Here is a 21,031-nt window from a genome sequence, read left to right as displayed (position 1 = left end):
GGGCTTTAGGTACCACTCTACTCTGCCCTCTGCATAATTTATTGCAGAAAGTACCTAGATGAGTGAACTACAAAGATATAATGGCAATTAAGAGGGGAAAAAAGAGAAAGCCAGACAGATATATAAGAAATAGGCTGGAAAATGTTTAATCGTGCTAAAAATACCATTGTACAAGAGAAATCAGAAGTACGCACTGGATACTATGCTATATTCTGGTCACACTTTGAAAAAGTTTGTAGGGGAAGATCTGAAATAGATAAAAACAAGAACAAAAGTATTCTTAGAATCATGGAAGACCTTTTATGTGGAGAGTGAAGGGATTGGAGCTGTACACTTTAGAAACAAGACATCTATGCAAAGGTGTAGGAAGTTTTTACCCTGCTCTGAGCACTGAATGGATGCAGGGAAGGAATGTGCTTACTACTGAACAGTGAGGGAAGGGTGCGTTACCTGCAGGGCTCTTTTCACTTGAGCAGCAGTCGCTATTGCTATTGCTTGTCTCCTGGCAAAATGAGCCACTGAGACTCACGCAGCAGGGCTGGCTCTCAGGAGCTCTTCCTGGTGTCATATTTGCCCCCTAGCCCTGGGGGCAAGTTTGCAGTTCCCATGGCAAAGCATCATTCTATTGAGCATGGTGCTGCCCCTTCTCGCTGCACCTGCTCAGATCTGTGCCTGCCACAGGAAAGACTCCGAAGAGGGAGGGGGTCAACCTGGCACCCTGTCTAAGTTGGCTACCAGGGCTAGTAATCCTCTCACCCCAACCTTGTTACATTACTGCTTAAATGAGGCATGGTGAAAGTAAACAAAATAAAGAATAGTATAGAGGGGCACAGTCAAGGAGACAGAAAGGCAGCAAATCTAAACTTTAGGAAGACAGTAACTCTATATATTAGCAAACCAGAAAGATCATTGCCACAAAGTATCACTGAAACCCAAACTGATCAGGATTACAAAGGTCTGGACACTGATATGGATGATAAAAATATCCACTGTTAAAATAATATTTTTAAAGTACCTAATGCCACACATGCCTGTTTTTTTAGAGCATAAGGTAACCTCTGATGGGAAGTAAAGTAGAAACTTTCCATATGGATCATTCCATAACAGTCTACAGTAGAGTTTGTAACATCTTCCCCTGAAATAGTGATTCCAGTCTACTGTTAAAAGACAGAATTCCAGCCCCCTGGTGTGACCCAGTTTGGTAGTTTCTCTCTGCTTAAGATTTTTTTATTTAAAGTAAATATAATATAAGCATTGAAATGATAGAAGTTTTAATCATATAGCTGTGACTCACTGGTCCAAGACACATTTTCTGTATCCTTATACTTTGCTTCCCAGTTACCTGATGTTCATTGGTCAGAGCATTTCTTTTTCCTACAGTTATTGAAGAACTATCACAAGTGGAGAGCTGAATGCCCAGAAATAACTGCAGATTTACAGCCATCTTCTATTCTTAATCTCCTGCGTGCTGGTTACCATGGAGTTCTGCGATCGAGAGACCCACATGGCAGCAGAGTTCTGATTTATAGGATTGGTAGGTAACAACCATTTATTACAGCATAGGACTTTCCTTACACTTTGGTGTTAGTACCAGTATAAACATTTTTATTAGGGTTGAAATTTTTCTATTGTCATTGCTTTACTCGTACAGCTGCTAGTTATATCACTATATAATCCAGTACTGTACTATACTGTATTAGTTATTTTCCCTGCCTTATAGGGAGTACTGCAATAAACACTTTCATACCAATATAGCTGTGTCCATATTGAAGTCAGGCTGGGACAAGTAGGGTCTGTACTGTTTTAACCATACCACTGTATAGGTAAAGGGGTATAATTTTGTGTATAGACTGGTCTTTATGCTAAATGGCTAAATGAAAACAATTTCCAATTGGACTCAAGGCCAACTTCAGTAACAAAGGTTAGAAAAGGGGTAAGGTTAAATGGGAAATCCAGTATTTCCATAATATTGTGTGGGTGTGCATAGCTACTTAGGTATCTAGTGAGGGTTCCAATGGCAAGCAGACATCCAAGGGATTTTCAGAACTATTTGGAAACATCCAAATTGTCTCGGTATGCAGTATCAGGAACACTCTGAGGGCCCTTGATCTTTTGGATGGGAGTCTCAAATTGTATTTTCTGAACTGCCAGAAAAGCTGCTAAAGATGCTAAAAAGATAATGATGTCAATGACATAAGAAAGCAGAAACTAAAAATATAGGGTCTCAAATTTCTCCCCCACCTACCTGCTTCTCACCTATTGACTACCTCAATTTGCATTTTCACTGATTGGCTTTCTCACATGCATACCAGCCTCTGGCTTCTTTATTATTCCATCCAGGAAGAGCACAGACCAACTTCAGGCACTTCTCCAACCTGACAAAGGGTACTTGTACCCAAAAGCTTGCAAAGAAGAATTTTTCCAGCTATTTGAGTTGGTTTCATAAAAGATATTGGATTTACCCAAAGAACCTTGTCTGTCTATGTCCCTAGACCAACACGGCTACAACCTATATCCCTAAATTGAAAAACTCATTTGACAGATTCTGGAAGGACTTAAGTGCCACAAACATTTTTAAATGTTTGTTCTTCAGCCACTTAAAGGTATCACATTCAAAACAATTGGATAAAATGTTGTTCACTTCCTGTTAAACTTGTGTGTGAATCAGTGTTAAATTGCTGTCTGTCTTTTTAACCACTGTATTTACTATCACCACACCATTACTGTTATTGTTGTTTACTTCTCTTACAGGAGATCTTAGAAACCCTAGTCAAGGATTAGAGACACACTAAGTGCTAAAGAGAGACCAGTAATGCAAGACTTATCTTCACTAAGAAAGGTGTACTTTTAATGTGTTGGCCAACTTGTTCAAATCTTAGTATAGACAAGGCAAGTTGTAGTTTTAACATGTTAATTTGTCAAGGGTAACAGTAGTCATTTTATTTCTAGATGCTGTAGTGAGGAGTTTGGTGAGGTTCTTCCCAATAAGATTTTTACTTTCATTGACAAACTAGATAATTCTCGAAGCAAACATTTTGTTAAACTTCGAAACAGGCTTTCTCTTCTTAGGAAAAATTGACTGCTGAGAGCCTGAGTGACCAGGCAGAGCAGAAGATGAAAGGTGAGCCAGACCAGAGGTATCATGACTTCTGAACAGACAAAATGATCCATTGCAGGATCTGAGAAGTCTCAAAGGGAAAGAAAATGGCACATACACTCTGTATGTAGTTTACTTTTATTTTTTGTACTTGAGGAACTAATTAAAAGCTGTTGCAAGTGGAACTGTGCCTTGACACAATGTCCATTTGGTAATGCAATGCAACCTATTTGCTATTTAGGACAATGGGATCCCAAGATGTTTACAGCATATGATGTGTTTCGTGTAAGTCTTATCACATCAGAGCTCATCGTAAAGGAGACAGAGACACAGCGGAATGGAGTCAAGGCAATTTTTGATCTTCAAGGGTGGCGATTTGCTCATGCATTTCAAATCTGTCCGACAGTGGCCAGGAGGATTGCTGCTGTGGTCACAGTAGGCTTATACTTCTTTCTACTTGCTTTATTGCCAAAGGGCTAAACTATGGCAAAAATTTCTTGTGATTAAAACCTTGCAGAGATCATGCAGCTTGAAGGAACAAAACAACTGTGCTCTTCAGGCTAGTATTTTTCATAAAGACATTTCTTCTGGTCTTGCTTGGAAGTTCGGGTCCTTTTTATCACCATACCCTCTTTAGGCAGTGACTCTTAACAAGGGTGATGGGGCACCTTGAATGCCACCTAATGCTTTGAAGGGTACTATGAGGTGTGATTTTTATCCCATTGTTAAAAAGTTCCTGCAAACAGTTGCATTTAGCAAGCTTGATTTTTAATCTAGATAAGAGCAGGTCAGTTCAAAATCGTAAGAGAAGAAAAGTTAGTGTAACATTGATGAGGAAAACATTTGTGACTGCTATTCTAAGTTGACTTTGGTAAGAGGGAAGAAACTTGTAGTCACCAGAGCTGTAGCAGTGAAGCAGGTTTGAAAGCAGGCTGCTCTTCCTCAGTTCCAAAGGTGTCTTAAAGATAGAGCCCATTGAGCTGTATCATCCAGCCGTTGGTACTTCCTGTGCCAGTGACCCACAGGCAGCATGCAGGACAGGCTGGATGGCCTATGTACCTGCTTCAGCTTGCACTCCAGGCCCTGGATGAGCGGCCACCATGTGCAGCACAGCACCGTAGTGACTGCCCGCCACTCCAGGGCCATGCTGTGCTCAGTGATCACTCTGCGGCTCCAGGGTACTACAGTCCCAAGGTGGCATCTTCATGGCCATGCAGCACAGCCCTGGAGCAGCCGGAGCAGGACTGGGCTGCACACGCTGCTCGCTCCAGCTGCTCCACGACATGCACTAGATCTGGAGTGCAGGGCTGCTCTGTGGATGCAACACCCCTGCTCTGATCCAGATAAAGTATCTTTGAATAGTGGCCATATTTCCTTTCAGCTGTGGCACTCCAATTCATTTTTAATACAGTTAACATTTTATATTATGGAGGTTATATGGCAGCTAAATTTTTCAGTTCTCACAAGGGTAAAAAAAAATTCACCTCATGACTCAGGCAAGACTCCCCTTAAGACCAGGATTTTTCCAAAATTGTGTCATAAAAACAATTTTTGTAACTAAATTTCAGTGATCTATATTTGATTCTGAGTGTTTCTCTACATCCATTTTGATTTATTTTTTAAAGAAAAGATTCTTTCCTGATGCTCTAAAAAGCTACTTTAAACTCTTTTGACTCACTATTTTGAAAATAAATAGTTCATTTTTGGCAAATCTTCCCCTCAGCCCTAACAGAGGACCTTCTTTCAGAATTTGTCATGTGAGTTGCCAAGGAAAGCTGCTGGCTGCCTGGCTTTTGGATACCTTTGTCATACATTCTGCATTGCACAGAACTGGAGGCTTGTGAAAAGGCCAGATCTAATGATAAAGCAAATCATGTTCCCTCTTACTGCAGTGATTTCCTCCCAATGCAATTAGAGGAATTAGTTTAGACTTCTTTTTTCTGAAGTTTAATAGCAACAAAATGTAAATGGTAAATACAGGTTTCCCTCGCTTTGTGCAAGCTCTGTATGTGTGAAGTCACTCTCATGCGATGACCTTTTTACACCAAAAATTTGTTATATGCGAGGTAAATTCACTCTTATGAGATGGGTGTGGTGGAAGTCCACAGTCAGCTGCTTTGTGCGGTGCATTGTAGGAGTGACATGCACCAAAATATCATTTCCTGTGTGGATCTGTGCGCGTCACTCATTGTCTGTAACATGTTTCCATAGTCACCATCCCTATTATGGCCTTTAAGTGTCCCTCTAGCTTATCTTCAACTGTGCTGTTGGTGAGTACCAAAATTGTTCTGTAAAAGTGTTAGAAATGGGTCTGAGGTCAGCATAGTCTAGGTTTTGGAACATATTTCTATTTGTTACATTGTAAAGTGGGTTCCCTTTGCGTGAACCCGAGTTATATGCTGTTTTCCAAGAACACATGTACAGCATAAAGTGAGGGAAATCTGTACTCCAAGCAAGAGTTAACAAAGGTAGGGGGAGGAGGTGCTCTGACCTATGCACTAGGCTGCACTTGGCCATAAGGAAACCATTTAACTAATAATTGCTCTTTTTTCTGTTGTTATTTTGACAGGATTCCTTTCCACTAAAGGTTCGTGGCATCCACTTGATTAATGAGCCTTTATTTTTCCACCCCGTCTTCAGTCTAATTAAACCTTTCCTCACTGAAAAAATAAAGGAACGGGTGAGTAATCATAAATATTTCTTTTCTTCCACAAAAAAATTACAGCCATCAAACTTTCATGAGGACCTGGGTCACTAGTGCTTGAGCACTGAATGGCTTGTCAGGTTTATACTTTCATTCTGACAGAGATTTTTGTAGAAGAAAAATTCTGTATAAATATTAATGATCTGAGAGTGGCAAGAGATTGGTATCATCACAGTTTTCATAATAAGGAACACAGCAAGTCTTCAGTAGAGGGAGGACTAGAGCCCTGCTCTCTGATCCTTTCTTTTAAATTCTACTGAATATTATTCATTGAGCCCTAGCATTATGCTCCATGCACTTCAAACATAGTGGAAGACACCACTGCATAGCACATACCAGCCTCTGGCTTCTTAGCTATTCATTCCATCCAGGAAGAGCACATATCAACTGCAGATGCTTCCTCAGCCTGACCAAGGGTATTTATACCCAAAAGCTTGCAAAAAATTTTTCCAACTATTTGAGTTGGTCTAATAAAAGATTGCAGATTTACCCAAAGAACCTTGTCTTTCTGTGTCCTTAAACCAACCCAGCTACAACCTGTATCCCAGATGAAAGACCAACATAGGCAGGCCCACAGTTGATGAAGTGGAACAGAAGTTTGGGATCAATAAGACCACTTAAAGTGAGCCCAGGCTCATGTGGTCTGGGGAAGAGGCCAGCAGGACTGGCTTCAAGAGGAGCAGATGGTGCTATCTCCCTCCCTCTCTGCTCCCAATCATGGAGTGTTGACAAAAAGACAGTTAACCACCTGTTCACTTCATTATGCTTTTATTCCTGGAAGTCATTGTGCCATTTTGATCTGCAGAAAATTCTTGTTAAATGTTAACAATCAGATGCTGGCCATTTAAGCAACGGAAGCAGTGAGCGAGGCATCAACATACTGTAAGCCAGTGTTGGAAAAATCACCAAAAAGAAAGCTTTTTTTTACTGTAACGACAGGTTAAAACATCTGAATTTACTTGAAAGCAAAGGATCTGATTTCTGTTGGAATCAAGTACCCAGGCACTTCTGAAAATTCCACTAAATGCCTATCTGCCTTTTTTGGCACTTAAATATCTTTAAAAATGTGATACTTTCTATCTGATCCTGTTAGGCCAACCACCTTTCACACTGGTTTGCATAGTCATAGATTCATAGATGCTGGGGTCGGAAGGGACCTCAACACTTCATCGAGCTCAACCCCCTGCCTACGCAGGAAACAGTGCTGGGGTCAGATGATCCCAGCCAGATGCCTATCCAAAATGATCAGACTTTTGTGCATGATCAGACCTTTAAGGTTGGTCTTCATACACTTTAATTATGTGGGTATACAAGGCTTTCTCTAATGAAAATAATTACATTAGTGCAGAAACAGCACATAGAGCAAGATTTGGTTGCTATGCTTGCAGCTTTGTAAAGCACAGTTCCCTGAAATTTCAGCATCTCTCAGGATTGCATTTCAAAGAGGAGGTAGTCTGAAACAGCCACAGCATATTCGCACAGTGAGAACTTCTGTTGAATATTTTGTTGCATAGCTACTGACAATAACACACTGAAAGCATTTTGTGAAAACTAGCTTGTTTCACTTCTCACACCTATGGTTCTCGGCTTGCTTAATATCTTCACACAATACTATGGGATTCAAGCAGAAGTAAATGTGTATCTGATAAGCCTAGAAAGCCATTTTCAAACCACCTTTCTGGTTTCAGGTACACATGCATGGAAACAATTACACACAGAGCCTGACTCATCACTTTCCAGCCAGCATTCTCCCACAGGAATATGGAGGGGAGGAAGTCTCCATTGAAGACCTCGCTCAGGAGTGGACTGACTTTATAATGGAATCCGCAGAGTATCTTCAGAGTATTTCTCTTGTTTCCCAGTGAACCAAACATACAAAAATAACATCTCAGTTTTTCGGTTGGTCGTTAAAATAGAGAGCAGCAGTTAGTTCCTTGCATTCAACTGCAATCAGAAAGAAATGTGATCAGATGTCTTTCATGCAAATTTGAAATGATTGTAAACAAGACATTGGGAGCTGTAATGCCCCAGTGACTGCCTTCTTATGTTAGCATGAAGAGATCAAGTATTTACATCTCTGAACTAAAAGTTTCATGAGTTTCACATTTAGTGGGATAATATGCACTACTCTTTGTAACAGATTAAATTATATGCCTAGAGGCTGTATAATGCTACATGTAGGATATTGCGGAGATCAATATTCTTCTAGATATGTCCTCATGGAGCACTAATTTGTGATGGTTCAATATAGACCATATGCTTAGCTCTTGCATTAAGACTCATCAAGTTGATGAGGGGCAAAGATAAAGAGCCAAATGATTTCAAGAACTGCAGAGCCATCCTGATTAGAGCAAAAGAGTTTGGCTTGGATGCAGGATTATACAAAGCAGTGATTTTTTTCCCCTCGGGGCTCTGTCTATCTGAAGGGGGCAGAGAGGGGATGGTTTTTGGACTGATTCTCAGGGAAACTGATTTTCATTCAGTTTGCCCAGCTGGGCCTGCACAATTTGGATGGTGTTTAGTCTGCAGTGGTGGAACACTGCTGTGCCATCCGCTGCAATGAGCAGCTCCTATCTGTGGGAATACTTGAGATGATAATCTAACACTGTGGAGGGAGAATGGGGAAATGCAACTTAACTGCTGTGAAAAGACAATGTAAATCAGAAAGCAGGAGGTATAAATAAATATAAATTTGAAAAGTGATGACTGATTCTCCCTCTAACAGATCATCTCTTGGGGAATTTACAGATCAGTTCCCTATGAAATAGTAAATACCTTTATCTTCCTATCATTCCAGTTTTCCTGATCTCCTGCTGTTTTCCTTTTCACTGACAGCCTCTTTTCTACCTTGTATTCTATCACTGTAATGCCTCCCTTTAGCCCTTTTTCTCTCCTGCTCTCTTCCCCCTCCTCTCTCTGCTTTACCTCTCTGTTTTACCTTTTGTCTTTCTAATTTCTACCTATTTACGTTCTCACTGACATCCTGCCACACTTTCAGCTTCTCTCATTTCTTGGAGTCTCAGACCAGCAGAGACTCCCCATGCCTGAAGAAGGGTGTGTGCGCCCAAAAGCTTGCCAAGAACTTTTTTCCAATTGCTCAGTTGGTCTAATAAAAGATATTAGGTCTACTCAAAGATCCTTGTCTGCCTGTGTAAATAAAGGGTACTTAGCAATTCACAGAATCAGGCTGTTAAAGGGAACACAGTAGATTTTCCCTCATGGGGTAGAAATAAGAGCTACTGGCCATAGCTATTATATTTCTTCAGTATTAATGCTCTGGAAAGAAATCACAGAAAGACATTTCCAATTAACTGAAAATTTAGTTTTCCAGTGAAGATAACATTTTGTATGGCTTTTGCTTTACCTAGCAGAAGTAAACTTCGTCGTTAATTATAAACTCACAGCCCTAATTGTTTCACATGGCCTCGCATATTATATAAAGGCAAAATTTGGCTTCATATTTTGTGGAGCAGCATTACATTTTTTTTGCACCAGACCAATGAAATAATGTGTTCTTTTTTTTAAACTGAATGCTTATGAGTAAAATGGTACTCTGAATGTTTAACACAGTCAACGTAATGTTAGCTGTAAGTATATTCTTGGGATTCAAATATGTTTTTTAATGTTTTCACCCATTATATAGCTCAAATTACTCAGATGTCACTACAGAATTTTGTAAGATGGGTGGAAAGGCTATTATTAAGATGAATGGATATGAAGAAACTTGAATTGCAAAGTAAAAAACAGTCTGCACATATATTATTCCCACTAAAATTGCAACAGGAGTGCCTTTTTTAACAATAACTTGCTACCAAATGCCAACGCAAATATAATTTTGCTACTGACTATAAATGCACTGTAATGCACAATGTTTTATAATTTTGTACATATTTTAATCTCTCTATATTCAGAAAATAAACAGAATAAACCATTTCTAAGAGATGTGTCCTGGCTTTTTTTTCTTCAAATGCCCAGATAGTATGACATCTTCCAATTATAGAAGTATTCATTTTCCAAGTAGCTTCTCTAATATTTGACCTATTAATCATAAAAGTACATTGTTAATCCAAGTCCAAACTCAATGAAAATGGAAAACTTTATTCTTTAATTGAAAAAACTAATTTGGGGGTTTTGGGGGGTCTGTTCTACTGTCCCTACAAATGGTAACATATGTATAGAGCTACCATCGGCAACCCAGCTGAACTCATCAAGAAGAGGTTTGATTTTTTTTCACTGCTTAGTAACTATTTCATACCTGATGCCCTGGCAGCCCATTCAAAGCCCCTTCTGTCTATACCTCATCTTCTGGCATATCATGCAGGTTACTTAGCCTTGAGCTACTTTTTGAGATAAGGCAGTCTGCTCTGGCAAGGGCAATTTAAATTTTTGTATGTGGTTCTCAAAATCCATATAAGCACATTTGCCAGTCCTACTTTCACAGTCAGAGGCCACCTATACTCAGCATTTATACACCTGATCCATACACAGACCCTTGTTCTCTGTCATCAGCAGTACACACGCAGCCTGCCCTAATCCTTCACAGGAAAATATTCTAATGTAACCTGAGGGCTTCCCTCCAGGGAAATTCCCACTTTTCCTCTTTACTTTCTGAGCAGTCATTTCCTAGACAAGTTATTCCTTGGTTTGAACAGTCTCTACAATGCTTCAGCTAGTAGAGACATAAAGCACTTGCAGTAGTGGCAAAAAAGTAAACTTGCTTTTATGTTGCATGCAGAGGCTGAGTCCACAGCACTTACCTCTGTAAACAGCCCCAACAAAGTCATTTTTAAGTCATTTATGCTTGTATAAAGTGCCAAATTAGACTCATGTATAGAGAAGACCTGGGATTTCTTTAAGATCTAAAGATATAAAAAATGATTTAGGGTTGCTGTTTGTAGCCATGTTGGTCTACAGACATAGGCAGACAAGGTTCTTTGGGTAGATGTGATATCTTTTATTAGACCAGCTGACTAGTTGGATATATTGTTCTTTGCATGATGGTTTGCAAAGAACAATTTTTCCAACCATTTAGTTGCTCTAATAAAAGATATCACATCTACCCAAAGACTTTAGGAAAGCTGATTTCAGTGAACTCAGGCGATTAGTGAAGGACGCACTACAGAGTAGTAGTTTTGAAATGATGGGAGCCCAAGAAGGGTGGCTGTGCCTTAAGGAAACTATCCTTCGAGCACAAAGCGAGACGATCCCCGTGAGAGGTAAAAGAGGGAAAGGGACCAGGAGGCTTCCCTGGCTGACCAGAGAAATCCAGGGCAGACTAAGGGCCAAAAGGGGAGCACATAAAAAGTGGAAACAGGGAGAGATCACCAAAGAGGAATATATCTCTTCTGCTCGTGCTTGTAGGGAGGCAGTTAGACAGGCCAAAACTACCATGGAGCTGAGGATGGCAACCCAAGTAAAAGACAATAAGAAATTGTTTTTTAGATATATAGGGAGTAAAAGGAAGGCCCAGGGAGGAATAGGACCTCTGCTAAATGGGCAGAAACAATTGGTGACGGACAGAGGGGACAAGGCTGAACTCCTCAACGAGTTCTTCGCCTCAGTGTTCCTAAGCGAGAGGCATGACAAGTCTCTCACTGGGAGTGTAGGGAGGCAGCAGCAAGGCACCAGACTTCCATGCGTGGACCCTGAGGTGGTGCAGGGTCACTTGGAAGAACTGGATGCCTTTAAGTCGGCAGGCCCGGATGAGCTCCATCCAAGGGTACTGAAGGCACTGGCCAACATCATTGCAGAGCCACTGGCGGGAATATTTGAACGCTTGTGGCGCACGGGTCAAGTCCTGGAGGACTGGAAAAGGGCCAATGTGGTTCCCATTTTCAAGAAGGGGAGGAAGGAGGACACGGGCAACTATAGGCCAGTTAGTCTCACCTCCATCCTTGGCAAAGTCTTTGAAAAAATTATCAAGGCTCACATTTGTGAGAGCCCGGCAGGTCAAATTATGCTGAGGGGAAACCAGCATGGGTTCGTGGCAGGCAGATCGTGCCTGACCAATCTAGTCTTTTTTTATGACCAGGTTACAAAACGCCTCGACGCAGGAGGAGGGGTGGATGTCGTATACTTGGACTTCAGGAAGGCCTTTGATACGGTATCCCACCCCATACTGGTGAACAAGTTAAGGGGCTGTGACTTGGATGACTGCACAGTCCGGTGGGTGGAGAATTGGCTGGAGGGTCGCACCCAGAGAGTCGTGGTGGATGGGTCGGTTTCGACCTGGAAGGGTGTGGGCAGTGGGGTCCCGCAGGGCTCGGTCCTTGGACCGATACTCTTTAATGTCTTCATCAGCGACTTGGATGAGGGAGTGAAATGTACTCTGTCCAAGTTTGCAGATGACACTAAGCTATGGGGCGAAGTGGACACGCCGGAGGGCAGGGAGCAGCTGCAAGCAGACCTGGACAGGTTAGACAAGTGGGCAGAAAACAACAGAATGCAGTTCAACAAGGAGAAATGCAAAGTGCTGCATCTAGGGAGGAAAAATGTCCAGCACACCTACAGCCTAGGAAATGACCTGCTGGGTGGCACGGAAGTGGAAAGGGATCTTGGAGTCCTAGTGGACTCCAAGATGAACATGAGTCGGCAGTGTGACGAAACCATCAGAAAAGCCAATGGCACTTTATCGTGCATCAGCAGATGCATGACAAATAGGTCCAAGGAGGTGATACTTCCCCTCTATCGGGCGCTGGTCAGACCGCAGCTGGAGTACTGCGTGCAATTCTGGGCGCCGCACTTCAAGAAGGACGCGGATAATCTGGAGAGGGTCCAGAGAAGGGCCACTCGTATGGTTAAGGGCCTGCAGGCCAAGCCCTACGAGGAGAGACTAGAGAAACTAGACCTTTTCAGCCTCCGCAAGAGAAGGTTGAGAGGCAACCTGGTGGCTGCCTATAAGTTCATCGGGAGGCACAGAAGGGAATTGGTGAGTATTTATTCACCAAGGCCCCCCCGGGGTTACAAGAAATAATGGCCAAGCTAGAAGAGAGCAGATTTAGATTGGATATTAGGAGGAACTTCTTCACAGTTCGAGTGGCCAAGGTCTGGAACGGGCTCCCAAGGGAGGTGGTGCTCTCCCCTACCCTGGGGGTCTTCAAGCGAAGGCTAGATGTGTATCTACCTGGGGTAATGTAGGCCCAGCACTCTTTCCTGCTTATGCAGGGGGTCGGACTCGATGATCTATTGAGGTCCCTTCCGACCCTAGCATCTATGAATCTATGAATCTATGAACTCTGTCTGCCAAAAAACTGACTGGAACTCATAGCCCTAGCAATGAGAGAAGCCTTGTAAAGTAGATGAAGTACCACCCCTAGAAAAATAAAGATGAGGAATGGGAAAAAAGGACAGATCAGCAAAGAATGTTACATCTTTGAGATCAAGTGAGTAAAGTGAGAATGGCCTAATAACAAAAGGTTTTTCAGCCATGTAAATAAAAATAGAACAAGTAAAGAAATGGGCCTGAAATACACCAAGGTGTTAAAAGATTTTAAAGATGTGTACCCCCGGCTGAAAACACGTGCCTTGGGAGAACTCTAAAGCTAAATGGAGCTTTGCTTCGATTTTCAGTAAGAATTATGATGTTGAGCACTGCAATAATGTCAGGATAGATACTGGACATAAAATATGGAAATGGAAATTATCTCAACCAAGATGGAAGCAAAGCTCAAAGTTTACCAAACTCAAATCAGGGAGACCAAATAATCTGCATTCCCAAATTCTGAGAAATTGCCACAAATCCAGTTGCAAATATTTGCAATAGACCATCAGACTGGAGCATAGCAAGCATACTATCTATATTTCAAAATATTATTAAAGTGATTTTGACAAAGTGATTTAGTCTGACAACAATACAGTGATTTCATAGATTTCATAGACATTAGGGCAGGAAGGGACCTCGGGAGATCATCGAGTCCAGCCCCCTGCCCAAAGGGCAGGAAGTCAGCTGGGGTCATAGGATCCCAGCAAGATAAGCATCCAATTTACTCTTGAAGGTGTTCAATGTAGGTGCTTGAACCACCTCCACTGGCAGACTGTTCCAGACCTTGGGGGCTCGGACAGTAAAGAAATTCTTCCTTATGTCCAGCCTGAAACGGTCTTGCAGGAGTTTGTGACCGTTCGACCTCGTCATCCCTTGGGGCGCTCTGGTGAACAGATGTTCCCCCAGATCCTGGTGGTCACCCCTGATAAACTTATAGGTGGCCATCAGATCACCCCTGAGCCTGCGCTTTTCCAGACTAAAGAGTCCCATGGCTCTCAGCCTGTTATCGTAAGATCTGTTTTCCTGATCTCTGATCATGCGCGTGGCTCTCCTCTGGACTCTCTCAAGCTTCTCCACATCCTTTTTGAATTGTGGAGCCCAAAACTGGACGCGGTACTCCAGCTGCGGCCTCACCAAGGCCGAGTACAAGGGGAGAATGACGTCCCGGGATTTGCTCGAGAAGCATCTATGGATGCAGGCAAGCATTTTGGTCGCTTTACTAGCTGCAGCATCGCATTGCAGGCTCATGTTCATCTTGTGGTCAATGATGACCCCCAAGTCTTTTTCTTCTGTAGTCCTAACCAACGTAGCATTGCCGAGCCTATAAGGGTGCTGCAGGCTTTTCCTCCCAAGGTGGAGAACCTTGCATTTTTCGGTGTTAAACACCATGAGGTTCTCGTCTGCCCATTTGCTGAGCTTGTCCAGGTCAGCCTGGATCACCCGCCTATCTTCTGGCGTGGATGCTTTGCCCCAAAGTTTGGTGTCATCAGCAAACTTGGCCAGTCCACTCCTGACTCCAATGTCCACCTCGTTAATGAAGATGTTGAACAGTATGGGTCCCAGGACAGAGCCTTGAGGGACCCCACTGGTCACAGGGCACCATGATGAGTGACTGCCATCAATCACAACCCTCTGGGTCCGACCACGAAGCCAATTTCCCAGCCAGCGGATCGTGGTGGAGCCAAGGCCACAACTGGCCAGTTTGGCCAAGAGGTGATCATGGGATACCAGATCAAAAGCTTTTTTGAAGTCAAGATATATGACATCAATCTCTTCTCCCTTGTCCAGGTGATAGGTCACCTGGTCATAGAAGGAAATGAGATTGGTCAAACAAGACCTACCCACAACAAACCCGTGCTGGCTGTCCCTTAGAATGTTAGCCTGGGCCAGTCCCTCAAGGATGGCCTCCTTAACAAACTTTTCTAAGATCTTCCCCAGGATAGAAGGCTAATGGGCCTGTAGTTAGCCGGATCCACTCTCCTCCCTTTCTTGAAGATCGGCACCACATTGGCCTTCTTCCAGTCTTTGGGCACTACACCAGAGCACCAGGAGTTTTCAAAGATCCATTCCAGGGGCTGGGCTATGACGTTCACCAGCTCCTTGAGTACCCTGGGGTGCAGGTTGTCAGGGCCAGCTGACTTGAAGGTATCCAGCTTCTCAAGGTGTTCCTTCACGAGGTCAGCATTGATGGAGGGTAGGGGATCCCCCTCACCCAGATTTCCCTGTTCCATAGCAGGCATGGGCATCCCGTGTGACTGATGAAAGACTGACACAAAGTACCTATTTAATAGGTTGGCTTTTTCCTGGGCATCAGTTGTCAGTTGCCCCATCTGGTTTAGCAGGGGTCCAACATTGCCCTTGCTTTTCCTCCGGCTCCCCACATATCTGAAAAAGTACTTTTTGTTGTCCTTGATGCCTGAAGCTAGTTGGAGTTCAGTTGCAGCCTTGGCTTTGCTCCCTGCAGGACCGGACCAGCGTGGAGTAATCCTCCTTGGAGGTGAATCCCGTCCTCCATCCTTTGTAGGCTTTCCTTTTTAGCCACAGTAGGTCTGCTAGGTCTCTGGAGAGCCAGGGGGGCTGCTGTGCCTTCTTGCTGCCTTTCCTCCATGTTGGAATAGATTTAGCTTGTGCACTGAGGATCGCTTCCTTGAGAAGCATCCACTCTTCTTGAACTCCCAACTCCCTGGGGTCATGGTCCCTGAGGGCCTGACCGACTAGCCTCTTGAGCTTGTCAAAGTCAGTCTTGAGCTTGTCAAAGTGAAAAAGACTTTAAAAAAAATTGGAAGGAATAAAGAAAGACATGAATTTAAATGAAGAATAGGGTATTCTGATATTTGATAAGAAAACTGACTTCTGAAGCCAGGGGTGGCAACCTTTAGGACCAGGGCATTAAAATAATGCCACCTGGCCAGTGCTTCTGACCTAACTGTTAACACCACCATGCATGTGAATCCACACCACTGCCACAAAACCCCGACCTGCCTCCAAATCCTTATTGATATCCAGGCTTTATGAACCAGATAAAATCAGTAAAGCTACATGGGAAACTGTTAGGTGGATAAAGAAGCACCCAAAGAGGGAGATGACAATGGGTACTGCTGAAAGAAGTATGTATCTGAAAGGAAACTTAGTACATTTCCTCAAGGATCATTCTCGGGACCACCAACATTTCATATTTTCCTTACTGACCTTGACAAAAAGCATGGATGTGCTGATGAAATGTGCTGTTGTTAGAAAGCTGGGAGTCATTATCAATAGAAAGGAGGATCAGGATTATATGTAAAAAAAATTGGATGGCCAAGGGCTACAGAAACAAGAATGGGATGTAATTAAATAACAGACTGCAAGGCCATACACTTACAGACCAATAGAGTTTTTGCTACTTTCTGGGGATTCATCTCTGAAAAAAATGGAGGAGAGAAAAGACCTCTGTTCACTAGTTGATCACAAGATCATTATTATGAACTGTCCGTGTGGTGTAACTATTTAAAGACAAATTTGATTCTATGATGTAAGTCTTCAATCTGAACTGGTATTTCCAGTAATAATGTCAGTGTCAAGGCTCTGATGACACCTCATCTGAATTAATCTGGTCATCCAAACTCAAGAAAGATGAATCCATACTGGTACAGAGAGGGGCTGATAGAATGACCAAGGGATTGGAAAGCATTTGTTATGAGGGAAAATGTTTACCCTAGCAAAGCAAAAGAGTAGAAGGTGTAAGATGTTTTTTGCATCAGCAAACATAAGAACCTTTCTGTTAGGGGAGCTTTTCCTAGTGGCTAAGGCTCTCATGGATACTCAGAAACCAGGCAGAAATCAGGAGTAAGAGATCAATAACCAGGATCCCAACTCAGGGGGCAAAAAACAAGAAGCAAATCCTACATACTCAGCCAATATCTGGTGCCTATGCTCTGTATCTGGTTTCTCATGCTAAAGGCCCGCAACTAGAAACCTGGAAAGAATCCATGGTCACAAAGCCAAAACGCAAGATCCAGCCAAATAGGTCTGTGCAAAATTTTGCTGGCTGTTTCGTTTCGATGCTGTCTCAACTCATTTTGAGCTCAAAACAGCAAAAAATTAAATGAAATGAAGGGCTTTTAAACAGCCTCAAAACGAAACAAGGGCAGTCGAAACGTTTTGTAAGTTTTGAAACTTCTTGAGTTTCGAAGCTGAAGCTGGGCTTGCCTGCAGGGAAACAGAAACTAAGAAGAGGGAGGGGAAAGAGGGGGGAAGGACTGCTCTGATACTGACTGTGTAACTGGCCAGTGACTGTGATCCTTCCCTGAGGTCCCTTCCAACCCCAGTGCTCTGGGGGAGGGATGGAAAAGCAGCATAAAAAGTAGCATTGTTTGAACTGAGCTGCTTTCTGCTTTGGGGTCAGTTGCTGAGCTGTCTTCCAAAAGCTTATCAGCATTAGACAACAAAGGGTACCATTCATTTCCGACTTGCTAGCCTAGCAAGTGGGATTCAGTAATACCTTTTGCATTAGTTTCTATACCCTTTTATTTTAGTATTATATTCATTGATTGATTCCTTCCAATTTATTCCTCCCTCAAAATCTTCTTTTTGTTCAGTCTATTTTGATTCTTTTCAAATCTGTGCTTTCTCTCACAGTGTGCATTTCATTCACCGTACAGGGAAGCACAACATAATTATATTGCATATTATAATATAGAACTTATATAGGAAAACACATACATACATTTATATTTTTTATTTTGTTTATTACATGAATACACATACATACACTTATCTACATATATTACATAAATCAGATAATGTTACAGAAGAAGAGACAGATTTTCCAACACACCAAGGCAAAGACAAGACATTATGAAACATACCTTGAGGGGTGCTAGAAAGGCAGCTGGCAAACCTTCAGGTGGGGGTGGAAGGAGTTGGGAGGAGAGCTGTAAGTTCCCCCCAACCACACCTTAGATACAGCCTCTTTGCTACAACAAGCAGGTATCACGCTTCCACTAGTTGTACAGGCAGCAAGGAGAGGGGAGCAGTTCCACTGTCGATGCCTGAAACTGCATCCCCTCCAAGAGCACCAGCCATAACCTCTTCCATCACTACCACCATGACAACAAGCAGCAGCACCAGCATGACAGTCTCCTCCACCCCCATTTCACGTCCAATGCTGAGCCTTCCAGTGCTGGAGGAAGAGCTGGAGCTGGAGCTGGATCTGAGTGCCCTAGCAAGGGAAATTTTGGGGAAGGAGGGGAAATCAGCTGAGTTTGTGCTCCACACCCCTCAAATTTCCCCTAGAAATTTCTCCTTCCCAGAAGGCACTCCTTTTCCAGGTCTCCTTTCCCAGAAGGCACTTCAGAGGAGGCTGAGGTAGAGGTTTTGGAGGCAAGTGGCTCAGCTGAGTCTGCTCCTCCTGCTGCTGTGCCTTTGCCTGCTGAGGAGGGGGAAATTGCAGGATCCATACATGCACCCACAATGACGCTGCAGAAGGGAGTGGGTAATGTTGTCTGGGATCATTTTGAGCTGGCAGATGAAGAATAAATGTTTTCGCTCGATCTGAGCCTTCAAGAGGCCGAGAAGCGATCTATCCATATGCTATCTGCCTGCACTGCTGAGCTAAAACCAGCCAGGGCAAAGGAACAAAACACATGAGTACTGTGGGGATACTGATGCATCTCCACAGGCACCACCCCCTTGTCCTTGCTCCTCCTCACCCTGGCACCAGCAGGAACATGCCCAAAGGGAAGCTCCCTTCTTGCTCCAAAGCTCCGGTCCCCCAAAACCAGAGGCAGGCCACCCTGGAACAGTGGGGGAAAGGCGGACAGAAAGGATGGTGCATAGCAAGGCCAAGCAAGATCACCAAGAGCACTGGGGAGATGATTGCTGTGGATGACCAGCCCTTCTCCTTAGTCAAGCAGCCAGGGTTCAGGCGGCTCATGGCACTCATGGCCCCAGCATACCAAGTGCCCATACGCACCACCTTCAGCAGGATGGTGGTGCCCTCCCTGTATGAGGCATGCAGGGAGTACTTGAGGGAGAAGCTGTGCAAGGCAGGTCCGCCGCCTTACACTTCACCTTGGATATCTGGGGCAGCCGGGGTGGCGATCATGCCTACCTCTCCCTCACAGGGTACTGGTGCGACCAGTCAGGCCGCCGGTGAGCTCTTCTTCAAGTTGAGGTGGTGGATTAGTCCCACACGGCAACAGAGATCATGGCCATGAACTGCTTGGTGCAGGGGTGGCTCATTGGGCAGGGGTGGCTCACCTGCAAGTTCATGGTCACCGACAATGGGGCCAATATGGTCAACGCAATCCATGATGCCAGCTTTGTTGGCATCCGCTGTGTGGCACACAAGTTGCATCTCATTGTCAGGGATGCCTGGAGGTGGGGGGGCAGGGCTGCCAGTGATGGTGCCAGCACCATCAGCAAGCTCATTTCCAAATGCAGAAAGGTGGCAGGCTACTTCCACCAGAGCATCAAGGGGGGAAAGATGCCGCAGGAAAAATAGGCAGAGGTGAGCATAGTTTCATAGTTGGTAGGGTCAGAAGGGACCTGAACAGATCATCAAGTCCAAATCCCTACCATGGCAGGAAAAAGTACTGGGGTCAAACGACCCCAGCAAGGTGTTCATCTAGCTTCTTCTTAAAGACTCCCAGGGTAGGAGCCAACACCACTTCGCTTGGAAATTGGTTCCAGATCCTAGTCACCCTGATAGTGAAGTAGTGCCTCCTGATGTCTAGTATAAATCTACCCTCTGCCAGGTTGTGACCATTATTTCTAGTCACTCCTGGTAGTGCTCGGGGGAACAAGGACCCCCCCAATGCCTGCTGGTCCCCTCTGACTAGGTTGTAACAGGCCACTAGAACCCCCCCTCAGCCTTCTCTTGTGGAGGCTAAACAGGTTCAGGTCCTTTAGCCTCTCCTTGTAGGGCCTGCCCTGTTGCCCCCTGATCATGCGGGTGGCCCTCCTCTGGACCCTCTCCATGTTGTCGCCATCCCTCTTGAAGTGCGGTGCCCAGAACAGGTCACAATACTTCAACTGCGGCCTGACCAGTGCCTCATAGAGGGGGAGGATCATCTCCTTGGACCTGCTCGAGATGCATCTGTGGATGCATGACAAGGTGCCTTTGGCCTTCCTGACTGCATCCCCACACTGCCGGCCCATGTTCATCTTGGCATCAATGATGACTCCAAGGTCCTTTTCTGCCTCTGCACTGATGAGAGGGAGTTCCCCAGCCTGTAGGTATGCTGCTGGCTCTTCCTCCCCAGGTGCATCACCTTGCACTTGTCCGTGTTGAATCCCAGCTTATTCTTGTCCGCGCACCCCTGTAACCTGTCTAGGTCTGATTGCAGCCTATTCCTCCCTTCTAGTGTGCCCACATCCCCCTACATCTTAGTATCATCAGCAAATTTGAACAGGGTGCTTTTTACCCCCTCATCCAAGTCACTGATGAAGATGTTGAACAGTGCAGGCCCGAGGACTGAGCTCTGCGGAACCCCACTGCCCACATCCCTCCAGGTCGAAAATTACCCATCTACTACCACTCTCTGGGTGCGGCCCTCCAGCCAGTTAGCACCCCATTTGATTGTGTAGGTGTTGACACCACAGTCCCCTAGTTTTTTAATGAGAACAGGGTCAGAGACAGTGGTGAAGGCCTTCCTAAAGTTCAGAAAGACTACGTCCACTGCTACCCCTGCATCTAAGGATTTTGTGACCAGGTCATAGAAGGCCACCAGGTCTGCTCCTCCATCACAGGCACTGCCAGTGTGGGCCAGAAGCATGGCTTCTATGGTAAGGTCCAGAGGCACCAGATCCCACCATTAGGCAGTTAGAACTCAGGTGTTGGTGGCTGCCTATCTCACCGAGGACGTGGAGACGCTATTGTGGAACCCCTTAGGCTACTGGGCAAGCTGCACCCAGATGTAGCCAGATCTGTCCACAGTTGCCCAGGAACATCTGTCCTGTCCACTGTCAAGTGTTCCAAACAAGAGGG

At 44.2% G+C, this 21,031-nt stretch overlaps 1 protein-coding gene across 1 annotated transcript in view; it reads left to right on the top strand.

Annotated features, from left to right (window-relative positions):
* The window catches only part of TTPA (alpha tocopherol transfer protein), a 35,992-nt gene extending 26,253 nt beyond the window's left edge, over positions 1-9,739 (top strand). Inside the window, exons 2-5 of the mRNA XM_090040061.1 lie at positions 1,381-1,534; positions 3,339-3,532; positions 5,667-5,777; positions 7,490-9,739. Coding sequence (XP_089896187.1) covers positions 1,381-1,534; positions 3,339-3,532; positions 5,667-5,777; positions 7,490-7,666 — 636 coding nt within the window. The 3' untranslated portion in view covers positions 7,667-9,739. The remainder of the gene's footprint in view (positions 1-1,380; positions 1,535-3,338; positions 3,533-5,666; positions 5,778-7,489) is intronic.
* The last annotated feature ends 11,292 nt before the right edge of the window (positions 9,740-21,031 follow it).

This window comes from Crocodylus siamensis, chromosome 3, assembly GCF_052110815.1.
Source record: "Crocodylus siamensis isolate JL-2025a chromosome 3, ASM5211081v1, whole genome shotgun sequence".
Taxonomy (NCBI): Eukaryota; Metazoa; Chordata; order Crocodylia; family Crocodylidae; genus Crocodylus; species Crocodylus siamensis.
This window is presented reverse-complemented; position numbering and strand designations above follow the sequence as displayed.